At 41.8% G+C, this 25,702-nt stretch overlaps 1 protein-coding gene across 1 annotated transcript in view; it reads right to left on the bottom strand.

Annotated features, from left to right (window-relative positions):
* LOC111668877 (calsyntenin-2) overlaps window positions 1-25,702 on the bottom strand; it is a 251,382-nt gene that overhangs the window by 34,909 nt on the left and 190,771 nt on the right. Inside the window, exons 9-10 of the mRNA XM_023425028.2 lie at window positions 7,586-7,748; window positions 574-740 (exon numbers count right to left, since the gene is read on the bottom strand). Coding sequence (XP_023280796.1) covers window positions 574-740; window positions 7,586-7,748 — 330 coding nt within the window. The remainder of the gene's footprint in view (window positions 1-573; window positions 741-7,585; window positions 7,749-25,702) is intronic.

Raw genomic sequence — 25,702 nt, 5'->3', positions numbered from 1 at the left:
ATGCAAACATTGGCTTTTCAGCTGCTGGCTGTAGCTTTGTATTTAACTCTCAGCAGAAAAGCAAATGACAAACTGTTCCTTTAAGATGAATTTTAAAGCCAAAGTAACGCTGACAGAGCTGGCATATACTTTATATCTGGAGGCTATTTCAGGTAAAAGTTAGTGAGTGAATGTTATAAAACTTTGAGGAGGAAACTTTGAAGAGGAAATACAGATAATTGCTTAGTGGTGATCCAACGGCGAAGTCTCATAGAGTATAAGGACAATGTTTTCAGTGTTGAAGTACCGGCACTGTTATGCTCTATTCTAACGGAGATGTGTAGCAATGAAAAATAAATGAGGCTTGAGTGTTTGTGTATATGTGTACCATGAATGTGTGTTTGTGTGCATGGACATGTGGATCTGTGAGACTACAAGGTAGTTTTGTCCTGTGTACATTGCTCCTATCTCTTTAAATGTGCATCCTCTTCACTGTAAACTGATGTGATCTGTATCATTGTAACTCTGGGTTGGAAGTCAGACTTCTTGCTGCAGTCTAAGCCTTTGGAGCACCTCATGTGTGTGCGTGTATACCTTTATGTTCTTATCCAGGCTTTCAAGGGAGTTGATATCCAGTCCCTCTTTGCAGGCCTGCAGACAGGAAATGACTTTCTGACTCTCGATCTTCCCTGGTCGGATGGTCAGTCCGGATAAGCTGCCCCGGAAATACTGCGTGAACCGTGGCTTGGTCACCTCCCCACCTACATGCACAACAACACACACACATAGAGTAAAATATTTCATTAAAATGCCTTGATACTCCACTTTCTCAGAAACCCTTACAATGAGTCACAGAAACGTCAAAGTAGTAGCGGATATTAAATTCCTGGGTTAAGGTTAATCTGCAGTAATCACTACATTTGTCTCTACTGGTGTACGGCCCTAACACACTACGACATCATCAAACTTAGAGTGACCTTGTCAGGTCTTTAATTATGAGTCCTGATGACCAAATTATGGTTAAAATTGGCCTTAACATGCATGTTTTGTGATGCTGCTGTAAAAGTGCAAGTGTTACCCTGCCGGCCCACCCAGGCTAAACAAGAAAAAGTCAACACATTTAAAGTTCTTTTGAACTCCATAAAGGCCAATACCACCAAGAGGAGTCTCCAAACCACTCATTAGCTGAAAGGTTACTAGCTCTGGGTATGAAAACACCTTACCATTCTTTTCCTTCCTTTTATTTATTTCCTCACCTCCTCCTCCCTTGTCTTTGGTGTTCTCCAATTCTGGCTTTATTCCACCAAAGCACTAAAGGTATAGAACAATCCCTTCATCTAATAACATTTGTTATAAAAATAAAAAAAATTTGACCTTGTCCATACATCCAAAACATCAGGAGAATGCAGTGGAGCAATGACTGATGGGCAAAGACAAAATAGGGTGGCTACCAAGAAACCATCTTTCTGTCTCTCTACCAATTTATTTGTCTCGCCTCTCTCATCACACTTCTGTGTCACTTTGTTCCCTCATACATCCGCTCAACAACAATCACTAACCATCACTTAAATTCTTTTGATACTTTTTTTTTTCACTGCTGCAGTGTGTGTCATTATCTAAAATCCAAAAACTCTACATAATCTTCTATTGTCCACATGCCAGTTGCTGTGTTTATCATCCTGTGCATGCTTGTCTGTTTACTACGTATTAAAGAAAAGCCACTACTTGCTTCACTCCTGCAGCCACTGTTGCAATTCCAGTGCACAGGAGGGAAGTGGTTCAGTGATCTTACACTCTTTAGTCCAATTGTTGTAAACTGCATTTGCAAGCATTGGGAGAGCAGAAGCATCTGATCACTCAGATGTTGATGCATGTAGCACCTTGGCATTATATGTAGATTCTCTGCAGGTTTCTAAAGCTATATATATATTTCTGCTCTAAACCAGGGGTGGAAAGAGAGCTGGAAAATTGTACTCAAGTAGAAGCACTGTTACTTTTACTCAAGCACAAGTAAAATTACTTTTGTAAAGATGAACTCAGATACAAGTGCACACCTGTCTGGACTTTTCTACCTGGCTGGACAACACTAGGCTCTGAGTTGTGCTTGTTCGCTGAGCGGCCTCCCAGATACAACAAATTTTATTAGCTCAAGCATCCTTTTACTGCTGAACAAATTGGACTGCCTCAAACCATGCATATGGTAAACAGGCTGTAGAGATCACTCTACCTCTACAGGCTCCCTGTACAATTTATATCTGGTTCAGCCAGCTCTGTCACTTTTTTTCTGATTATTCCCATCTAATCGCTCTAATGGAACCAATCTGTCTTACTTCTCCTGGAGCGTCAGTAGCCATAAAACATCACAGCTCGGCACAAGATTCAAATCATTGTCTCATTGCAGACAAATACGTTTTTAAACACCAGGTAGCCCACACAAGTTGAGAAACTATACAGTCGTATTGTGTGGCTGTGGCAGATGGGTGTCCAATGCCTCAACCTGAAGGGTCATACGTGGGCACTGGAGGACCTGTGGATGATAGATGTAGTGGGGGCCAAAGCGGTGACAGTGAAATTTGTCAGTTTGTCAGTTGCTACTCTGCTCCACTGTCATGAGTCAAAACAATGCCTCAGCTCTGCCAGGATGAAAATAATAATAATAAATGAATATGTTGATGTATTAGAGCTCCTCTCACAATCTTAATAATAGGGTAAACCTTCGAGATTCAGCTTTAAGAATAGGGCATTGCTAGCCAATGCCTTCTTGGAGGTTACTAGAGTAAAACCACTTCACTCCCAATCCGCCCAGGGTTGTCCTTCTTAGTGTTTGCTGGAGGAGCTCATTTTAGTCTGTGAACCAGGCAACCCAGTTGATGACTGAAGAGGCGCTCTGTTGTATCCGACAGTACCCGGAGTTGGGGGAAATACTCATTTCAGAACCCCTTGGCTTCATCAGACATTGCTTAGCTTGACCCAGGTACCCCATAATTTCCTGCTAAAGGTACAAACACATTTATCACTGGCCTGTGTGATGTTTCCAGGGTGTGAAAAAGTCAGTCAGTGCAGGTGGAGCTGACCACTGCTGGAAATACTTTATCATGCCCTACTTTCCTGGTGTGAAAACGTGACAGAAAAAGACCTTCAGCTTAGAATCATCCCTACGATTGCTGACCTACAACTATATTGTGCACTAAGGCAAGTTGGGTAGAGCTCCCTTATCCCCCCTGGAGCAGATAACAGAGTCCTACCAGTTGATGTCATCAACCCAAGGGAGCTTATTAACCCAGTGGCTTGTCATCTGCCTGCCTGGCTTAACAGACAAGAGAATGATTAAGCCTTTGTCTTGACTGGGCAGATGCAGAAATATGGAAATATGGAGGCAACCTTAACTCTTCCTTAGAGTCTGATTTCATGTCTTTCCAAAGCATACATATAAATACCAGGACTAAATTAGCTCTACCTTATAACACAATGCTATTTTCTTTAAAGGCCCCATATTGTAGAGAGTAAGATTTCTATTCATTTTTTTCATTTTTTTAAGATTATAAAACAGGTCTAGGTTCTATCTTAATACTGTGAAAGTATCAAAGCCTCAGTCCACAGAGAAACACACACAGCCTGTATTCAGAAACTGAGCCTTAAAACCCAGCCGTCAGGGCTTCTGTAACTTTGTGGTGTCACAACAAAGCAGTCACCGCCCTCAGCCGCGCCCCAAGCCCCGCCGGTCTGGATCCACCATCCAGCCTTGCAAGATTTGGTTTCTCTGAGTGTTTAGTGTTTAGTGTCCAATACATTTCTTCTTTGGTAAGGCAGGACCGAGCTGATCTCATTTGCCCTTCGATAGAATGCTGGTTATCCAACTCAGATCAGTGCAATAACCTCACTTATTTTGTGTATTCAAAGCCATCTCCTGCATATCAAAAGCCATCTCCTGCTTTTGCTGATGTCCTGCCAGGTACCAGACAATCAGGGGAATGGAGTCTATCTCATAAAAACACTGGATCATATTTGGATTCTCATATACCAAAGTATGCCAAACCCATTCTTTCCTCTTTCTTCATGCCTCACCTCTTCCCCCCTCCTTCTCCGCTCCTTTCCTTATGACTCAGTAGCTATTTTCTTCCCTATTTCCTGTCCTCTCTCTAGATATCCACCTATCCACTCCGTCCCTCCCTGACAGATGTTATCAATTTAGGCCGTGGCCAGAGAAACCATTAAAGGTCTCAGACAGAGGGTAAAAAAAGAGAGGCAGGGGGAGAGGGGATTACCGAGACGCTGCGGAGCGGGAATGATACGGGTGATAAAACCGCTGATCATTCCACTTTACAGAGACTGGTTTTTACATGGTGTCAGCTCTCTTTGCCTTGCTGTGTGCAGCCCTCCTTGCTCTATAGATCTTCACTCCCCTTTTTTCTCAGCTTTATTTGCGTCATTCCCACAAGAGCAACAGATGAGACTGCAGAGGCTTGGGTTGAGCTGGATACAGGATCATCATTTAAGGGGAAGTGTGAGCGATAGTCTCACTTAACTGTGTGATTGATTGTACGTGTACCTGTAGCAGCGCCTGTGTGTCTGTATTTATTCATTACACTGTACATACTGATTCAATTTGTGCATGTGTGTAATCATCAGCGCGTCTTCATGCATGTTTCCTGCTGGAGGCCCCGGAGGCAGAGCGGCAGTGTGCCATTACACAGAGGGAAAAGAAGAACGAGACGAGAGGAGTGTGTTGCTCTTCGCTGTCTGACAGCCACCCGCTTCTGAACACGGACACACTCCGCCAGGTCAGAGGGTAAAATAGAAGTTGACTGAGTGAAAAGTGCACTGCCAGCACTTACTCCCCGAGGTGAAGGAAGAAGAACGAGCGGGGGCAACACTTCTGTTAGAAAACAGGAGAGAATAGAAATGCACAAATGTACAAGTTGTAGCCAGAGAATTCAGTGCTTTGCTGTTGCAGGGACTCATACTAACAACTATTCTTCATGTGTGTCGATGAGCAATGCAATCCACAGATACCTGCAGGTTAGTTTAGAATATTAGTTCTTTTAATATGTACTCCACTAACACGTCCAGCATCGCATGTCCACAAAGGACTGTATGTGTCGACTGTATAAAGTCATCACCCACAGATAACTCCAAGCTAATCCAAAAATGTACAAAGAGGCGGGGGGCGTGTGTGGAGCTGAGACTTCAGTGCATACCAGTTTGTGGCAAGCATACGCTCACCCACATGTCACTCAAAGCGGCCATACCAGTTTTTGGCACGTCTACGCTGCCGTCATCTCTCAGCCCAATAGGTTATTACTTGGTGTGGACTGTACACAGACTGAAAGCTTGTACTAATGTCTTCTTCTGTCCAAATCTAGTTTCAATTACACCTGGGCTCTTCAAACTTCCTCTTTCCACTTAGTTGTCAGTGTCCTCTGACGCTAATTTGGTCATCGGTCACATCCAGTGAGGGTTTGCATGAATGGACATCCACATGCAGCATAAAATGTATGACCGCACAAACGGCACTTCTTACTGGAACTGCTAAAATACATGGAGTAATACTGTATACAGTATAGGCTTGTTTTGGCTCCTTTTTACCATCTTAATTATCAGGAAAAATTCCTGCACTAACTTGGTGATGTGCAAACCCATCTCCATGGTTACACAATGATTGTATAAGAAATAAAAGTCTATACAGTGCATCACTTTGTCAATGGTTCAAGGTAGGCAGGTGAATTAACAGTATCTTAGCTTCTGAATATATCGATACAACCACATATCTGCTCTCACACGGTCCTGTCGTTGGTCTGCTTCTCTTTCACACCACAAATAAACCGCACCAGAGTCCTCTTGGGTTTTTAGTCCACACTGGAGTTTGATTGACAGCTTCCACACCAGCCTAAACAAGCCAAACCAAACTGGCTAGAGTACATTTAAACTGAACCAAGCACATTAGGTGTGAAAGCATACCTTATAGACGGATGATGAAACTCAACCTCGTGGTTATGTGGAAGCAGAAAATATAATTTGATACTTTACAGTATCTCAGACTGATACACAGGCCACTTAATGGTCTCATGTTTTACATACGTTATACATCCATAAACGCAATGTAACAGGTCCGTTTTTTTACATTTTTCATGCATAACTACAGCGATTGTGTAACAACTCACTACTGTGCCTGAACGCCTCCTGTGGAGAGCCACATGGAGCACCAGGGCTGCTCACGCCTCATGCCTTCTGTGCAGACATGTTGTAAAACTGCCCCACTAATAAAAATTGATTCATGTGCTGTAGCAGCCCATAATGACAGGTTGAGGTAGGTTTTACACACTGGCTGAATCTCACCACATCACACTGTAATGGTTTCTTTGGATAAATATCTGCATTATGATTATTCTAAATTATATTTATTTGCTGTGGCCGGGACAGAATCTATTTCCATTAGACAATGCTGACTTGCCAGTTAAGCGTTATGAACCATGAAACTACATTGTGAAATTTAATTAAATATTGCAAAAATATCACTGTTGCGTGCAACCCCAACTGCTTTGAGCTGACAAATGTTTTTATTTACTCAGCCATCCATGTGCATACTCCATCTTGTCACATCCTGTCTAAACATGAAGTCATCACATGAGCTGCAGACAGCAGAGGTAACCCCACCACTGCGCTTCTGCAAACGCTGAATTTCTTTTCATCGCATTCAGAGCTGAGGCTTTTCAGGAGCCAGTCGGACAATAAATGAGCTCATCTTTGCGACGTGTTTGCAATCAAGATGCTGGACACTTAAATCTCAGCGCTTTTGAAAAGGCGAGCCGCTGTGGCTAATGGCTTATGTTAAGATTTCAGTGTTGCCTTTACAACTCTTTACTGAGGCTTAGCCCCAAACTAGAAAAGCAGAAATAGTCTCTGAACTCCCTCTTCTATTCAAGGCCCTTTTAATCCTCCTAAAGGCTTGCAGTGTTCAATGAAAGAAATGGGAGGAGGAGGAGGAGGAGGAGTGGGTGGGGGGGTGGTGGTGTCGAGGAGTCACCGCAGCAGATGAAAGCGACATGAAATGACCTGCTCCTGCTCCCGCACAGAAAGATATCTTGACTCTTTATCTAAGGCTAAGCATCACTGAGCAGTCTCATTTAGGCTATCAAATCAACGGTAGGCTGTGCTGTGTGAAAAAGTGCCCTTTCTTCTACCCTTGTGCAATTAGTGGCAGCTATCAGTTTAGAGGACAGTTTAATTGTACGCCTTCATTCAGACTGCTTCAATCGTTTGTCAAAAGCAGACTAAGTGTTCTTCTTAATTACATTGTTCATTCAAGGCCAAAGAACATGTTCAACACTCAATGAGTCCTTTAGTAATAATACGTCAGACGGTATTATTTATATTCTTGAACTTGCTCGCACGTAGCAGAAGTATTCAATCAGCAGAAAAGCCAAAATACCTCATTTTACTGTGACTTTTATATTAAAACTTTTACTTCACTTGAATTGTTTCACTTTTAATTGTGCGCAGGATGAATAAATTCTATTAAAGAAAAGTGACTGAATATCTGCACTTTTCAGGCTAAACACTTATCATCATCATCATCACCATCGTCCCCCGGCTCTGCCACACTCACCCTGCCAGCAGGCCCCGACTGTCAGCTGCACGTCAATCTGTGAGGGGTGGATGGGCCAGTCGTCTGTCACCAGGTAGGGGTCGTAGGTCACTCCATCCACGTAGAGCGTCACCACCGGGAACTCCACATTGATGACGTAGTAATGCCACTCCTTGTCACAGATCTGAGGACGAGATAAATACAGAGAATGTCTTTTGAGTTCCTCTTATTACCAAATCATGTTCAGCAGTGCAAGGAAGTCATACATGCCCAGCATAAAAATACATTTAAATACATAATATACATGTTTTTCTTGATGGGGGTGGGGGGATGCCATACAGATTCCAAACACATTAAAATATTAAGTATATGCCACTATAAGAGAGGCCTTTTCCACTATGGGAACGTAACGTCCTGTCAGTTAGCATATAGCCTTAGACCCCTTAAGTAACCGTATGTCTTGGAGAAACCAGGTTACGCGTGTCATCGCGGAACATGTTTATATTACTACTCCAGACTTTGTTCTGGAATCATGGCTGACTTATTAAACAGAAGCAAAATAGGAGCTAAGACTGCCGTTACTATCCACCGCTGGAGACAGCTCTTGGTGAGTAAAGGAATTAAGTTTGATGCTGAATTTGCACCATTTCTTCTAGACTGGTGAGTAAACAGCTGCTAATGCTCATGTTGGCTGTGTAGCGATAACAAAAAAATCTTCCATATAGCATCTTTAAGTGAATAATGTCCAATTCTTCTTTGGTGCTGTGGTGTCTCTGCATCAAAGAAGAAACAATCAAGGTACAAAAAGAGGTTACGCTATTAGCTTGCACAAAGAACAGAGCAGTCTGGCCTTGGCCTTCCTCAGGGAATTAATCCTCACCAAACAACATCTTCTGATGTCAGACGACTGAAAAAACCTGCAACTTCTTAACATTGGAAGCACATATGTTTGAGACAGCAGATTGATTGACAAATTAATTGCTGATGGTGATGTAATTGACTTTCCTTTTTATATGGGGGTAATTATTCAATGATGCACCACTATCTGTATGAAACCAGAGTACAAGTCACCCATTACAAATACGCTATGACAGCAGGTATTCTCTCATCAATTCATGTGAGGAGACGTAAGAGGAAATACGCAGACGCATGCACGCGCACGCACGCACGCACGCACGTACACGCACACACACACACACACACACACACCATGGCTTGACAGATACAATCTGAGTAGAAACTGAGATTTTTTCCCCCCTGCCATAACTCCTCATTGTTTCTCATATAATTATAGGAGATATAGAAGAGATCAATGAATGTCTTGTCAGAGATCAATTTGTGCCAAAGGGAAGAATCTGTGGTCTGGTTTCTTTAGTTAGAAAAATTTGTGTTTTCCTCTTACAGCTCCACTTTGGGATTCACTGAGTACAGACAGCTCTAATTTTTACATTAATTCTTTGCTGGTGAAGTTTTCAAACTGAATGACTTCCTGTGTGCTGAGCTGAAATGCATTAGTACATTAACTGTTTCACCTTTTCTGATAAATGCTTGACTGTACCGCTCTCTGTCATGCTTGACCATTTCCCCTGTCGTTCCCGTGCATTTTAATTGATTGCAACAAGCCCACTCATGTCTGTCCGTCTGTCTGAGTGCATCAGTCTCTCCCTTTCTTTTCCTCTGCTTTCGGCTCTTCCTCACCTCAGCAGTGCCAGCACTCAGCAGGCCGGTGCTTCACCTCTTCCTCTCAGCTCCTCTCACATAACACGGGACAGCCTTTGAACACTTAGCCTTGGGTAACCTCCCCTCTCTAATGAAGGGCGCTCCACACTCCTGCTTATTAACACTGTGCTAGTGCAGCAGATGGGAGTTCTAATCAATCTAGTTCATTTTCGCTGTTATTGGAGGAGCGAGATACAACATCTGGCCTATTGGTGATCGCTCCGCACAGCTGTTTAACACATATGCGGCATGTTGATCTGCTGAGTCAGAGCTCAGAGTGAATGGGGGGATAATCTGATTGCGGGTTTTGATGGTGCTGCGGATGAGACTGAAAATGATTAGGTGGTAACTAGCTGATTAGCTAGTTAGGATGTTAGGACGTACATACACATGCATGGTAGCCTTTCACCTACAATTCCTGCGCAATTGATATTATGATTTCTCGTGTCTCCAGGATACGTCTTCATCTTGTCCTTTGCTTGTGCTCTTGATCTTTAACGTGTCTGTTGCTTTATCACCTGGATTTTAGAGACTTCTCTTTCAGTCTGGTTACATTTTATTCCTCAGCTGCCACGTGTAATGAACGTTATGTACGTTCGTGAGAACACACACACACACTAATCCCTCTGACATTTACACATGCAGACTATTCCCTCCCGTGCTCTGCTGCTTCTTCCCTGTTTCTGCTGTTCAGTATTTCAAAGGGAGCCCCATATGGGATCTGAGCGCCTATTGGATGACTTCCTCTTGCAGGCTTCAAAGGAGGGAAACCGTGTGGCGCTCTTGCCCAACAGGAGGCTGCTTCTGCCCAGTTGGGGACCCCCTCTCAGGGGTAGACGGAGGGAGAAAATTATGTGGCCACACTACTCGCTACTACTTTGGAAACCAGATGAGGTGAAAAGAGAAAGAGGACAGCAGCAGTTTGGATGCAAATATTTTTAGATAAGTGGCAAAGAGCTGATATTTTGTTCAAATATTTATCATCTGAATATATTAAGTTAACAGAAACTGACCAGGCAAATGGAAATGTTACGGTAAACTTGGCACCTTCCGACTTCAGCTTTAAAGACAGTTCTTAAACAAGACTCATTAGCTAGGAAAAGAGAAACAGATATTTTGGCTAAAGTATGAGTGGTTTGAGATGTTTTTTTGTTTCTGGTGATAACTGTATTTGACATTATTAAAGCCAAAGACAGATGTAGTTCTTTAAGGGCGGAAACGTTTAACGTTTAACAGCCACTTTTTAAACTTACTGGAGGTCAACACTTTCTACTAATAGGATATATTTTGGGTTCAGCATCATTTTAGGCTAAGAGCTGAGAAACTTTGCCAACATAAAATCAATGGGCCTTTGAAAAAGTTAGTGTGGTAATGAGATTGTTGCCTGGTATTCTGAATGTCATCTTGCAAAAACAGTTAACAGTTGTGGCCAGCAGCTGCCTTAGATCGTGTTCAGACAGATAAAAGCACTGCAAGAGAAAACCAAGCCCCTTTATTGATTCAAATAAATATTCATATTAATTTCTGTGTCGGCACATTTCTGGTAGTTTACCGTCTAACGTGAGCATGGTGATTTTGCACTTTACCTCGTTAATGTTACAATGGAGTAATTGCCACTAATAACTTGCATCAAATCTAATATTATAAACCGCTGCACAGTGTTTTCGCATCTGAAGTCTTAAAACTCATGGGTTTATTAGTCAAAGCAGCCCTTTGATTCTCCCAGATTCTCTTAAACCTGAAAAACAAGCCCACGCCAACAGTCCCTTGGTTTTCTTTAATGCAGGGCTGTTTCCTAAGGATTCACAGATGTCCCCTAAATGCCTGACATGCAGACTATCACTTGACGTACAATTTCCAGATGTCCCTTGAATGCCTTGCATACAGAATATCGGTAGACACAACAATTTAAAGCTGTTACCTAAACTCCTCACATGCAGACTATCGGTAGACACTACATTTTACAGATGTCACTTAAACGCCGCACATTCAGGCAATGGGTAGATTCAAACTACATCACACATCATCAGGGACCCCACTTAAGGCAACAGCAGTGCACTGTATAGTGTTTTTATGGGAGGTGTAAGTGGGTTTATGGTTGTCATTACAAAATGTGGCAATATGAGGGGCTATCAGGGGCCCATTTTCCCCTTGGGGGCCCCAAGCATTGCCTGGTTTGCCTCTATTGATGGTGCATCTCTGCCTAATACAATTTGGTTTCCTTTATATGTGGTGCATTTATAGCCTCATAGGGCTACTATGATGCTGTAAACTTTAAGTCTTGTTAACCACTCACTCAATAGACATAGACTGCTGTTCAGCATTGGAAAAAAACCCCAAAGGTTATGAAGAACTTGGCTCAGACAATTAAATTAGTCATAGTCAGGCTGACGGAGTGTGAGTGGTTAAGTTTCAGACTCCAGTGAAATGTAATCCAGTCGACAGCGATGTCACAACGTTCGGCATCTTGTCAGAAAAATGATTAGAACTTGAATGAACAGGTGCAGTGCTATGCATGGGCAGATGCCAGCCGCACACAAATAGCGAACCTTTGTTGTGTGTCTATTTACTGTGTGTGTGTGTGTGTGTGTGTAGGTGGTGTCCATTAAAACAATTCAGAACTGAAAATAACACAAAGCAGCATCCACTGTTGCACAAACCCAAAGCTAAACACATCTGAATAAAGCCACAGGCCACTGTGAGAGTGTGTACAGTCTAAGTGTAAATGAGTGGTGTGTGTTTGTGTGAGAAAGCGTGAGACAGCGATTCCACAAGGATATACCACTTGTAATAACACCCACCCACTAACAGTCACGCATACATGAATGCAGAGACATCAATCCGATGCCATTAATTGTCGACTTCAAAAACTTCAAAGCCAAAGTTAAAGTTATGGAGAGCAGCTCTGGCTCGCCTAGCTTATGAAAGCAAAGCAAAAAGTTTTGTATTCCCAAACCCCTCCACTTTCCTGTGTCTCTGCCTGATGCAAATTGACAGATGGAAGGGATGAATGAAATAAATAACCACACAAACAAAGTAGAGGAGGACATGAAACAACCAGAGGACAAAGAAAGTGAAAGCAAGAGTGAAGGAGGTAGAGAACGGAAACATCACACATCAAAGATCCCTCATCATCTCTTGGGGCACTCGACGGCAAGAAGAAAACAAAATTGCTATCTGCCCCCCCCTCGCATTCTATCACACTCTCGTTTTCTCTCTGCAGTTTATTTGGTCTCTTTTCTTCTCGCCTGTCTCTCCATTAGAACATGACTGTGGGAGTTGTTGCCTCAAGTCCTTTGGAGTTGAAAGTCTTTAAGAGATCTGTCACCTAACCCAACCTTCTAGCTTCAAACAAGAGATGGAGGAATGAGATAGAGATGGCAGAAGAATGAAGAGGGATGGGGGTGATCTGAGATCAGCAGGGGCAGAGAGATGATGGAGAGGGAAAGAGGAAGGGCGGAGATTAAAGAAAGAGAGGGAAGAAGAGAAAGGGAGTATGAGGAAGATGACAACCTTTATTACACGGCTGACGATTCAAGGAACGCTTAATTAAAGAAAGTAAATTATTAGAGAAATAGTTTGACATTTTGTGAATACGGTTATTTGCTTTTTTGCCAAGAGTTTAGAGCCCTACCAGTCTCAAGTCTGCACCCTAAATACAAAGCTAGCAACAGGTTAGCTTAGCTTACCTGAAGACCGGAACAAGGGGAGCTAGCCAGGTTCCTATTCAAAGGTCAAAATAACTGCTAGCCTGCTAACACTTTTAAAGCTTATAAACCACTGTAAAACTTAAGTTTAAACAAATACGACAGCATATTAATTAGTCAGTTTTAAACATGCACACTCTGGTTAGCAGTTTTAGCTAACTCTCTTCTAGTTGTAGCCAGTCTTGCAAAATTACAGATTTTCTTGCTAGCCAGAAGAAAAAGTGACTATGACAAATCTAGCAACTTTTTGGCCAGGCGTTAACCTATTTCCCTTGAGGAGAGTCTTTTAAATGTTCAAGATCATGTCAAGATTTAGTTTTTATGGTGAGGACAGTCTCAATAGACCCTAAAGGTGCTAGTATGCTTCAGACTAAGTGCTTGTCAGATCATCAAACTGTATCTGAAACCTACCACTATCAAAGGGTCAGCGTCCGATCATATTTTTAACTTACTAAAACCAACAATCCAACAAAGTGATCAGCCAAACACAACACCATGAAAACCTATGAGAGCAGATTGTCCAAAAGCGTGTGCTGTTATTCCCATTTTTACTATTCATCACGTCTCAACTCTCTCTTCAACGACAGGCTCTTCACCCCGTCTTTGAGTGAGGCCATTTGAAACAGGTATAAACATTTTGCCTTTGGACATGGCCAGACGACACTTCATACGAATGAGCTCGTTCCAAGAACCCTGGCCTTTAAGAAAGCATAAGAACAACAGCCAAGCTATCGTTGTATGCCAAGATGCCCTGTACATCATAAAGGTCCCCTTGGAAATCCATCAAATGTTTTATTTATATCCTGGTTAAAAATTCCAGAAGCTAACCTCACTGCCAGAGATTAAGTGTAAAGTATCTAAAATAATTAGTTTTGAGTTTCAACTACTGCTCCAAAAACTGAGCACTAAACTTGACAATTATACGCTTTTCAAAGACAGAATTTGTTAAAGGGTTATCTATTGCATCAGGTGTCATCAGGTGATGAATTAAGTCATGTGTACCAGTGACCAGACAAAGACAAGAAAAATGCCTATAAACATTAGGTTATTTTTAGCTTCTAGTGTGGACATGGGGAACAGGACTGAGGAGAGGGAGGGAAGGGTGGCAGAAAGAGGAAGTAAAAGAGGTGGAGGCAGGGAGTTAAGAGGGGGAGGAGGTCCTATAGGGCCTTCTGGAGGAAGGATCCACAACAGAGATTGATGAGCGTTGGAAACAAGGTGACTTTAAGGAGGGGTGGGGAGGAGGAGCCAAGGAGGAAATGAGAAAGTTAGTGTGAGGGCAAAGTGAAAGAAGAGGTGTAAAATGAAGGTATTGGCTGAGGGGAGGGGAGGGGGTTGGATGGCAGGGTACCAAATGATCCTGGAAATGATCACATTAGAACAAAGGAGATATAGTTTTGTACCATTTAAATGAAATCAGTGACTTTGATGTTGTAATTGTTAGGAGTCAGTGTAATGATGCTAAACCTTTGCATGTGAAAGCAGTGGGTTTATGCAAATTATAATATATACAAAAATAAAGAAACAGAAGTCAAATTTTATTACTGGCACTGTCACCTCAGAGAGTTGCATGTTCTCCCTGCTTTAATGTGAGTTTCTCCAGGTGCTCTAGTTTCACTGTCTAAAAGATAGGAATAGTAGGTGGTACAAATAGTCGTGCTATTGCCCTTGACCAAGGCACTGGCCTTGAACCAGATTTAAATCAGTCTGAGATGATCAATGATTTGGTTTACAAAAACTAAAATGACCAATGTGCCATAATTTTTATCCTGAGCTGCACATTTTACACTTTACAATTTCTTTCTTATATTTGATAACTGGTCACCCTTTTCTTCTCCCTTTGGAAATAAAACCATTTAAATGTTCATCTGTCAGATGCAATATTTAGCAAAAGTAGTACATACAAAAGAGTAATAGGGGCAGCAAAATGACAGTAAGGTCAGTTACACATATCTATTTGAAGTGCTAACATATGCCAACATTAGCTAACACTAGCTGATTTAAGGTATTAAGGATAGCAGCAAAGTAAGCAATGACAAGTACAACAGCAGTGGCGATCAATAACTGTGGTGGGCCTCAGGCAAAGAAGCCCATCGAAGAATCCGCTAACCCTCCCACATGCCGACTATTCACAGACGCTACAATTTACAGATGTCCTCTAAATGCCTCACGTGCAAACTATCGGTAGTCGCAAGAATTTACACATTTTTCTGATTACGGTGGCTTTTGGGGCAACAGCAGTGAATTGTGCAGTGTCTTTACGGGAAGTTTAAAGGGGCTTATAATTATCATTGCAAAATGTACCAATATGACGGGCCATTTTCCTCTTCCCCCAAACATTTGCCTGGTTTGCCTCTTTTGAGGCCTTGAATTGAGGTATTTTATCTCTTTTAACATCCACTAAACGCCATATGCTAAAATGTGGTTCTACAAATTGTCTGAAAATCAGACATTTTGTCACAAATTGTTGTGTAAAAGCTCAATTATTCTTAGTATCATTAAAGCAAAGCTCTCATGCAGGCCCATTTGTCTGGCCTCAAAAAAATACTTAATCTCCAGATTCATTAGCAGAAGGGCTGTTTACTAACACATAATTGCCATAAATCATCATCAGCTCTGTGTCAACATGAAAACTATTATCATGTCAGTTGTTGTGGGCATTCAAAATTGGGTGTCTGAGAGTCTATAATTACAAAAATAGAAGAAACAATTAAAAAGAGACTAAAAGCGGAGGAATAGTTTCTGGTGCATGTGTGTATGTGTTTGTCTATACAGGATGTCCTGAGTGCACGTCTGTGTGTGTCTGTGTGTGTGTGTCAGTGTATGGGAGAAATACTTGAAGGTGACTATGAATTACCGGCTGGCAAAAGTGACTAATTAGAATGGCAATTATACAGCCGCTCCCAGCAGAGAGTGGGAGTCAACAGCCAAATGACCTCTTCATAAGCTCATAATGGGCCACAGGCACATACACGCATACACACACACACACACACAACACAACACACACACACACACACACACACACACACACACACACACACACACACACACTGGGTTTTTAGGCTGCATGCCCATTTTAGTGAGACTGATCACATTGACTTTCTCACCCTGTTGGGTTTATATGGAGCAACAGAGTGGAGAAAGAACTGTGTAATAGGATGAATGGGGGGGGGGGGGTCCTGGTGGTCCAGTGGTCTAAAGTACATACAGTACCATGTATACAGTATTCAGCATCCTTGGTTTGAATTGGTTGATGTCACTGGTTATGAGCCTGTCTACTGTAAGTTGTCCTTAAACCCGTATTCTTGTTTCCTTGGTAGTGAAAACAACAAAAATTACTACTACTTTCCTTGTTGGTCCATGAAGGCCTCATTTACAACAAATGAACCATAAGTTGTAAAGTTGTAAACATGAATCCCCATGGCTGATTTTCATTGGACGGATTTGGTGACCTACTTATCTCCTTTCATCGGTGCTACACTGATAGTGGACATGATCCTGTGGGAACAAAAATAAAGGCAGAGCTCATTCTGGCTACTGACAGCAACTCATACTGCACTTCTCTGTCCTTGTATTGTTTATTTGTCTTGCGTGGTGATCACAAAGCGCTCACACGGAGAGGCCACAAGACTGGTTGGCAAAAATATTATATTCTACTGGATTAAGAATTCATTGGTTAACAAGTTTGATTTTTTTTGTTAAATTTGCACTCACTCATTCTGTGCATGATTGTGATTGTAAAATGTTTTTAATTTGAGTTGATGAAAAAAAGTTTAAATGATGTAGTAACATGCCCCTGCCTTTTTTTGTCTTGTGCATCTTGGGAAATCAGAGCACTTTGGCACACTGTCATAACGCAGCAATCAAGTTGTGGAAAGAAAATGATGTTACAACAGCCTAAATTAAAGATTAAAATGATTATGTTCCTGCCTATTGCTGTGTTCTGAGCTTCATTAATATCTCGTCTGGTCTGTTCTCTGAATAAACTGTGTGTCTTACAAGACGCAATCTTCACAGTGGTGTGGGTTCTCCTAGAGCACCAGCCTTCCTGACATTTAGGCAGCAATCTGAGGCAAAGATCCTGTTTGAGGTGAAAGGGACGGGTGCATGGACGTGTTCTGAAAACTGAAAGTCACCTATTAAAGTCTGGCTCATTGATTGGGCCGCACTATCAACACGGTCAGCAGCTGCAGCAGAGGCTGTGACCCACAGCTCGTGAAGACAATTAAAACCCTTAGCACCTAATTGCAGCAATTTGCGTCAAAAAGCGAACTCCTCTGAATCACAACTCTATTAAAGCTGAACACAAACACATGATACAGAACATTTTTAGATTAAGTGTGGCTTAAACCTTCCTAACATATAATTGTCTCCAATGTCCATGGCAAATAAACATCCATAAATCTACTTGAGAGAGAAAACTCCAGAACTTGAATGAGAACCTTAGAAGTTTTGATCAGTATCAATTACTTTGATTAGTATCACTATGGATTACTTTGTATGAAAAGTAATCCACTGATATTTTTGGTACAACGGAAACATGAACTGCTAATAGCTTTTGGCTAGCTTTTAATTTGCTAAAATATAAACACATATAGTGTCAGACTTTGAAAACCCCCAGGCTAAAAGAACTAGTGAATGCGTATGTTCACTAAAACACTCACACTAAATTGTGAACTCACAAAAACAGCTGAAGTAGATTTTTCTAATTCCCTCTAATCAGAGTTGCACATGTCCTTTATAATTTCCTATGAATAGAAAAAAGTCTGTTGACAACCAGGAACAACAAAGGAACAAAAGTGCTTAGATTATCAGAGGAAAATAAATAAGGTAAATAAACAACATTTAAAACCTGGCAGGACGTTTTCAGGCTGACAGAAAATCAGAAAAAACTGAAAACAAAAGACACTAAACATGCACTCACTGCAGAATGTGCATGTTTAGTGTCTGCATTAAGTCAAATGGAGAGGCATGATATCTTACCTGTCTATGTTTCATCTCATTTGAATGTGCTTTTAAGAATACCTCATTGTTTTACAGTGCCACAAAAAATAAACAAAACTCAATAAATAAATAAAGAAGAAAATCCCTGCTATAATTTAAAATTGATTTGTGCTCTTTGTTCATGTGCAACACAGATGAGGGTGTGAGATTGTTTGCTGCTGGATATGAGAAATGGTGAATGAGGAGCACGTTACACCAACAAAACAACTAAAAAAACAAAAACAGGTATTTTATTTTGTAACTGTGTTTGTGTGTGACACACTGAACTCCTCACCATCAGTCTGTTTGCAGACACACAGTCCTTTTCCTTTAACTGTCTAAAAAAAACACACACTTGCACAAATAATTAACATAATTTCCTAGTGCTAGTTTTGGGAACACTTCGGCCCACATAAGTGTCCCTCACGTATTTCACTTTGGGTTTGTTAGCAAACAGAGAATATTCACTTACAGAAACTGTCATTACCTCATTTCACCCCCAGTTGGAAACTCAGCTGGGCGTCTCCATAGCTGCCCCACAAAGTCAAGCTGTGCTGTAGCTTCAGCTGTGAACCACCACTGTCTGTAGTAGTATCTAGTGTTTTCTGATATTTCGAGACAGTGTAAACAGACAGTACTCTGGGTGTATTCAGTATTTTCGTATTCGAGTTGTGGCTGGATGGATGGAATGGAGGGATTCTATTCTTGAGGTAAATGATACGAACCAAATATTCGTCCTTTAATATCACCCTCTCTCTTACCATCTTCCCCTTTTATTCTCAAGTCTGGACTGATAAATGCAACTACGCTGCAACATTTATTACTGTACTTTAAATTCTATTCAGACAGAAATCCTCTGATCTGAGTGCGATAGCAATCGGTTTGGACCAGGAGAGCACTAAAGTCTCACACCGGCACCAAGGGTGTGACTTTGTGTACAGTATGTGCAGGGGTTTAATTGAGGCCTTGAAGGTTGAGAGCCTGGAGGGAGTATTGAGATTAATCACACCTTTAGGCTACAATTAGAGCAAAACAATCAAAATCCTGGGCTGGTTTGGGTTAAGTGATGTCCATGAAGGACATAACATAATGTCCAAGAATATTTGATGCCTGGTGGGAAGTCTCTCGGCATACTAATGAGTATGAGCTAACTGGCTTTATACTCATCTTCTTAAAGTGAACTATCACTTTAACTTACCAAAAGCAGATATATGTGTGATGTTAAAGGGCTTTTCCTTGGGCCTGGCTTCAGCCAGCTGTGTTAAGGTGCTGTTGATATTGTGAACACCTTGTAGGAAATGCAGCATGTTTGTCACTAAATTAGGTTCATTAGCAGAACTGTTTTTCAATAAAACCAGATCTAATCAACCAGATGTGGACATATTCTGCACTATTTGGTCAGCGATAAAAAAGTTTTAAATATTTCCAGAAGGATTAGCTCAAACAGAAACAGCCACACTGAGATCGTGAAGGGGCTGAAGGTGACAAGCTTTTTGTTGTGGTTTGTAACCAGCACACCTCCAACATGTTAAACAACTTGACCTTTCTGTTGAGTGCAGCAGAAAAAACACTCATACCACAGAATGGCATGGTGTGTTTAGCCTCCCCACCTTGGAAAAAAGTCTATTCGATAGAAGATAACAAAAAGTTCCTTCCACTCATTGCACAACCACGAAGACGCAGGCTGAAGTGAAGTGCTGCAGGTGAGTGTGTGGGTGTTGTGGGACGTTGGGTCCTTCTGGTAGAGAGACTGTGACAAAAGAAAAAAATCTGTGATTGAAACGGTTTATTTTGTTTTTCCAAATTTATTCTTGAATAGTTGGGACATGAGGAGCACAGTAAGAAATACTTTTAATTGTTTTAAAAGACATGTCCTGTTTGAGTGAAAGCAGTAGTAGTAGGCTAAAGTAGGTCAGGCTCGCTTCAGGTCACTTCCTTTGTTGTTTTGGCTCCACTTGTTGGAGAAAGTCTATGTGGTGCCATGGCAACAGGTAGTGTTGGTGTGACACTGGCATTATATTCTTAGCAGTGCAGTGCATGGAATCCTTCAGATACAGGTCAGGGGCTTCAGTGAATGTTCACATCAAACATCAGAATGGGGAAGAAATGTGATCTCAGTGACTTTTGATGATTGTTGGTGCCAGAAAAGCTGGTGATCTCCTGGGATTTTCACACACAGCAATCTCTAGCGCTTTTACTGAGACTGGTGAGAAAAACAAACCCAAAAAAATCCAGTGAGCAGCATTTCTGCAGTATCAACAGCATGAATCCAGGGACCCAACCTGCCTTGTGTCAACTGTCCAGGCTGGCAGTGGTGGTGTAATGGTGTAGGGAATGTTCTCTTGGCCCCTTAATACCAATCAATCATAGTTTGAATACCACAGCCTATCTGAGTATAGTTGCTGACCATGTGCTTCCCTTTATGGCCACAATTTACCATCTTCTAATCATTATTTCCAGCTTCATAATGCTCCAAACTGATCAAATGCATGAATGTGCGGTGAAGTGTTTCCAAAATCTTGTTGAATTCATGACACGAAGAACTGACACTGGGAACACACTGCCTGTGTTGCTTGTGCGTGGCGGCTGCGTCGTTGCTAATGCCAGCTCTATCTCTCTACATAGAGTTTGCAGGCCTCTCGAATGTTGGATTTCTTTGAGCCACTGTCACGGCATGCATTTGAGGGAGGTGGGAGGTGTCAATTTTATGCAATCTTGCTAACGCTGAAAAGAAAACCAACATATTCCACAGCCGCCACGCAGCCAGTGTGTTTCTGGCCTGAGGCTGTATTGAGAGGGAGGATCTACTGCTTATTAGTAAGGTGTTCCTAATAACGTGCTTGGTGAGTGTATAGTGGCCTCATGGTGTGTTGATAATGATTGCAGTTAACCTGAAACATTTATTTCTACATTTTCATTTCAATCTTTTCAGATATTTCCACGCGACATGGACATTTCAGTCTAATCCTGGGCTCAAAACCTGAGAATGATTCAATGAGCTTGTTAAGTTCCAAAGAAAAGTTTGTGATCTGGTGATTTTCGTGCAGATGCTGCTGAACACTTGGTGTAAAGCAGTGACAAGTGCAGTAATCACAGTATGTAGGAGGTAAAAGTGTTTTCCCAGTAAGGCCTGCACTCATTATTAATGCATGCACAATGCTGGATTTGTTTGTTGCATCAGTCTGGCAGACACAGTGAGTCACTGTCTCCTGGTGGATACTGTATATCTGTACATGCTACTTTAAATACAGATGAAGATATAACAATGGAGTAAAAGACTGTGACGTTGAGGTAATGTGGATGACTGTGTGAGTAGGAAGAAAAGAGAGAGAGAGAGAGAGAGAGAAGAGATTGCGAAACAACAGGAACTTCAGCAAGACAAAAAAAAGGAAAACATGGTCCCACAGGCTCAAACCGTCAGTACAAACCACACAGTGGTGAAAGTTGCCACAGACCTTTAGCAGAGCGGTGAAAGGAGACAGAATGTGGGGGGGGGAACATCGTGCCATCTCGTCTAGTGCCACACCACATCCATCACACGCCTCCTCTTGATTACCTAAACCCTGACAACATGTGCACTGCCGATACTCCTACGGCAAATTTACCAGCCCTCCACTTATTCGTCCTCCTCTCCATCTCTATCTCCTCTTCAATTCTCTCTTTCTCACCCTTTCCTTTTACCAGACTTAAGGTCAGGGTGGGATGTGCACAATAAATCTTCACCGTAGATTCTGACAGCCACCCTCAGTTCAGGAAGTGCCTTAGCCAGTCGGAGGCAACAGCTGCACTGCACATAAATTTTCCCCTCTTCAAAACTTTCTGGGTAGGCAGAAAGTCTGGGAGGAGAGTTTGGAGAGTGCTATTTGGCACGAAAATAAGACAAATCGGTGGAAAAAGGAAAAAAAGAAACCCAACGGAAGTAAGAGGGGGGAGAGGGCGAAGGGTAAAAGGAGAGATTCGCTGGGAGAAGAGGGGATTCACTGAACCAATTTTGTCCAGATTAATATGATGAATGGCACAGAACAGCAGCTTTTACAGTGCTGTTTCTTTTATTTGGCTTTTGTGCTCCCATTTACCACAAAGTGATATCACAGCTCTTCAGTCTTTCAGATACTCAAACACAAACACCTACACACACTGAGGACGATATGTGAACACATACAGAACTGCTATACAATGCACACACATGGGCATACACTAAGTAACACACAATGACTTACACACTAATCAGTACTACTCAGTGGACATATACACACATATCTTTTTACCTTTAGACACACATATACAAACCATTTCCACATTCAGAATAAACACATATGAGCGATGTAGATCTGAGACTTTGACTTGAGTAGGACTAAAGACACTATTGAAGACTCCAGGTTTTGAATAGACAAATGCCGCGTTGATTATAGATCCTGAGTCATGAAACCTGAAAGTCTTAAAATTAAATTGCTCTTGAAGAGTTGTGACTTAACTTAAACTTGTCCTTAAGGACTTGAAACGTGACTTAATATTATCAAACTTATTTCAAATGACTTGAGTCTTTACTTGTCACACAGGACTTTCAAACCTGACTTGGACTAGTCACAAAAGACTTGAGACCTAACTTTAACTTGTCGTAAAGGACTTGAGACTTTAATTTGTCACAGACTACTCGAGACTTTCAAGACTTGAGCTTTATGTGAACCGACTTGAACTTCTCAGAAGAGACGTAACTTTAACTTTTCACAAATGACTTGAAACTTGTGTGTTTGTGCGCTCGTGTTTTTAGTGAACGGTGAACTGAATGATCAGTTTGCAACTAACGAATGTGAGCGTATGCATCGTTAACTCTAACCAAAAAGCTGTTTGCCAACCACCAAAAAAACATCAGAAGAAGAAGAACTGTTCTACAGCACCTGGCATGCAAAGTGAAATATATAATAGCACATCTTTCAGCTAGCGGCTGTAATGAAGCCAGTGGTGGAGCCTGTAACAGCATCTAATCTATTTTGTTTTCCAACTGCTGCATAATTTCATGCAGGCTAAATAAAATTTCCATTGCATCTACAGTTTACCTTTACTACAACTATTTTTTTCTGCATAATAAAAAAAATGTATACGGAGTGGAATTACATTTGTAAAGCGATCTGTGTTGAGCTGTCCTACTTCATGACACAATGTTTAAGTTGTAAAATATTTACTTACATTGTTTTTTCTTGGCTTTTAAATTGAATCTCTGTCTGTGATTCTATAGCAGTGCAGAGTACTGTGGCAATGATTGGGGGGATGGATGGATGGATGGGTGGGAGGAGGTTCTACTGAAACACAAGAACTCAGAGCAGCTCATTAAAAAAAATGGAAGATGAATGTGAACTAGTTCATTTTAATCTGTGGGAACTAAACTTTGAGTTAGCTCTTATGAAGTGAACACACACTCACACATACATGCAGAGTCACAGTCGGGTGAGGTAATAAAAGCCATTGCTCCTCCACCCTGTCATTTAGTGGCCTCTCCAGCATTCCCACCTATCTCAGATCTATAGTATTTCCCTTCCCACGCTCATAAAGTGGAGGTAATATTATCTGGGGACGGTGAGATGTGAAAGAAATAAAAATGATGGAAAAATGCACGAATGCAGTTTTGGAAAATATGTGTGTAATAAAAGGCTGATTTCATTTGAGATGCAGACTGTGATAGCAGAGGTTGAGAGACGCTCTGGCGGAATGTGATGAGATAACGTCTGTGATGAACGAGTGAAATCATTCTGAGATCGCAACGACGAAACCTGCCTGCTTCAATTAGGCTCATGAAATTATTATTTCATTTATTCAAATCCAGCACAGACTGTGTTGGAGTGACATCAGAGTGATATATATCTTTTATTTCTTTCAGCTGTTCCCTCCCAACATGTTATAAACTGGTATGTGTCCCAATGGGAAGCCATTTCTGACAGTTTTCCCTTTGTTGCCTTCATCTCCATATTTTTCCTCTTTTGATCTTTGCCCCTGGAAGTGTTTCTCTACCTTTTCTGTCCATTCCTCCATCCTCTTTCTCTGTCATTTCATCTTTCCACGGTTATCGACCCCTGCTGTCAATAAGATCCTCCACCTGAATACAAACCAGGCTATTTTGCATGACTGACCAATCGTTATCTGAAATCCAGGGATGGCTACTGTGCCGTTAACAATAAATCCACTGCTTTAATGTGAATATTTGCTGTGTGGGTACCAGAGGAGCGTGAATCGACTGGACTGTATGTCAGAGGGATTTTAACACTTGGTGCAATTTTACAGGGATCGTGTATAAAGGCTGATGTAACCCCCCCCCCCCCCCCCCCCCCCGCCGCTCTTCAGATGCAGCTGGACGATGGTCACAGTATTTATGAGTGAAGCGGTGGGATCTTAGCCCTGAGCTGGGCCCTGGACCCAGAGGTAGATGATGACTCAGAACACACACAAACACATGGACAAACATCTGTGGGAGTGTGAAAAAAAAAAATTGTATGACGAATGAAATTTGGTGTGTGTTTGTGTGTGAGTGTGCACACAAGGGGCTCATGTGGACCGACAAGACAAGGATCGGGTTGAAAATGTATGAGGTGAAAGACTGCATACACTTCAAACAGACAGTCAGGATGACCCTTTGAAACACCTGTGTGTGTGTGTGTGTGTGTGTTTGTGTGTGTGTGTGTGTGTGTATGTGTATGTGTGTGTGTGTGTGTGTGTGTGTGCCCACCATGTACTTTGGAGCCCAGTGATGCAGCAGCGCTCTAAATTTAGCGGACTCTTTAGTAAGAGTCATCTATCATTCAACACGGACCCTCCCATGAGGGGAGAGAGAGTGTGTGTGTGTGTGTGTGTTACAGAGAAAAGGTAAAACAGCAACACAGATAAGAAAAGACAGAGCAACCTGCTAAACGTCTCTTTTCTGTTCATGCTGGACACATCCTACAGGATTTGTGTAAAATATGGAAATCTAAAATATAATTTTTCAGTAGTTGAGCCCATACATGGAGTTAATAATGAGCCTCTTTGTTCTTTATTAACTAGGGCGCTACTGTTGCTCGGTGTTTAAGGATAAAGAGGATGAAGAAAACACTGATTACACAAAAAGAAATAGTGATCATTTGCCCATTGTGGATTTATCGTAAATCACTACCATACTGCTTCTTGCAATTATCTGCGTGACGCTGTGTTTGTGGATCGAAATACTGCACCACCCTCATTTGCAAATGAATCTGGTGCAAAACGGGAGACACATGCATGTGCTATTATTCAAGCCTGTGGTACTGGCGTGTGCTCCATAGTAGCCTGTCTGGTCCTGAGAGACTTCCAGTGTGTGTGTGTGTGTGTGTGTGTGTGTGTGTGTGTGTGTGCGTGTGAGTGTGTGAGTGCCGCTTCTTCACTACCAGGATCTCCTTCCTCTCTTAGCGAGACAGGTGTTGAGTGGACCTCCACTGTTTCTTGCAAACAACACTTTTTTTCTCCCCAACTTCATGGTGAAAACAACATAATTTCATAAGCTCATCAGGTAGAGCAGTCCCTAAACATCCCATAGTTTACTAACAAGCAGTTTCTGATGACAGCAGTCAACAGCAGCACATCAGTAATTTGAAAATGCCAGATGCTCAGCGTTTGGATTGTGCTCAAGAGATATGCATTTCCACAATGAGCCCGGACCTGTTACGAGGCAACTGTGTGTGGGAAGATCATGCCAAAAAAAAAAAAAAAAAAAAGAAAGAAA

Source organism: Seriola lalandi, unplaced genomic scaffold (genome assembly GCF_002814215.2).
Source record: "Seriola lalandi dorsalis isolate HSWRI2012SDOR001 ecotype SW California unplaced genomic scaffold, Sedor1 jcf7180002054764, whole genome shotgun sequence".
Classification (NCBI taxonomy): Eukaryota; Metazoa; Chordata; class Actinopteri; order Carangiformes; family Carangidae; genus Seriola; species Seriola lalandi.
Note: the sequence above shows the minus strand (reverse complement) of the source record. Positions and strands in the feature narration are given on the sequence as shown.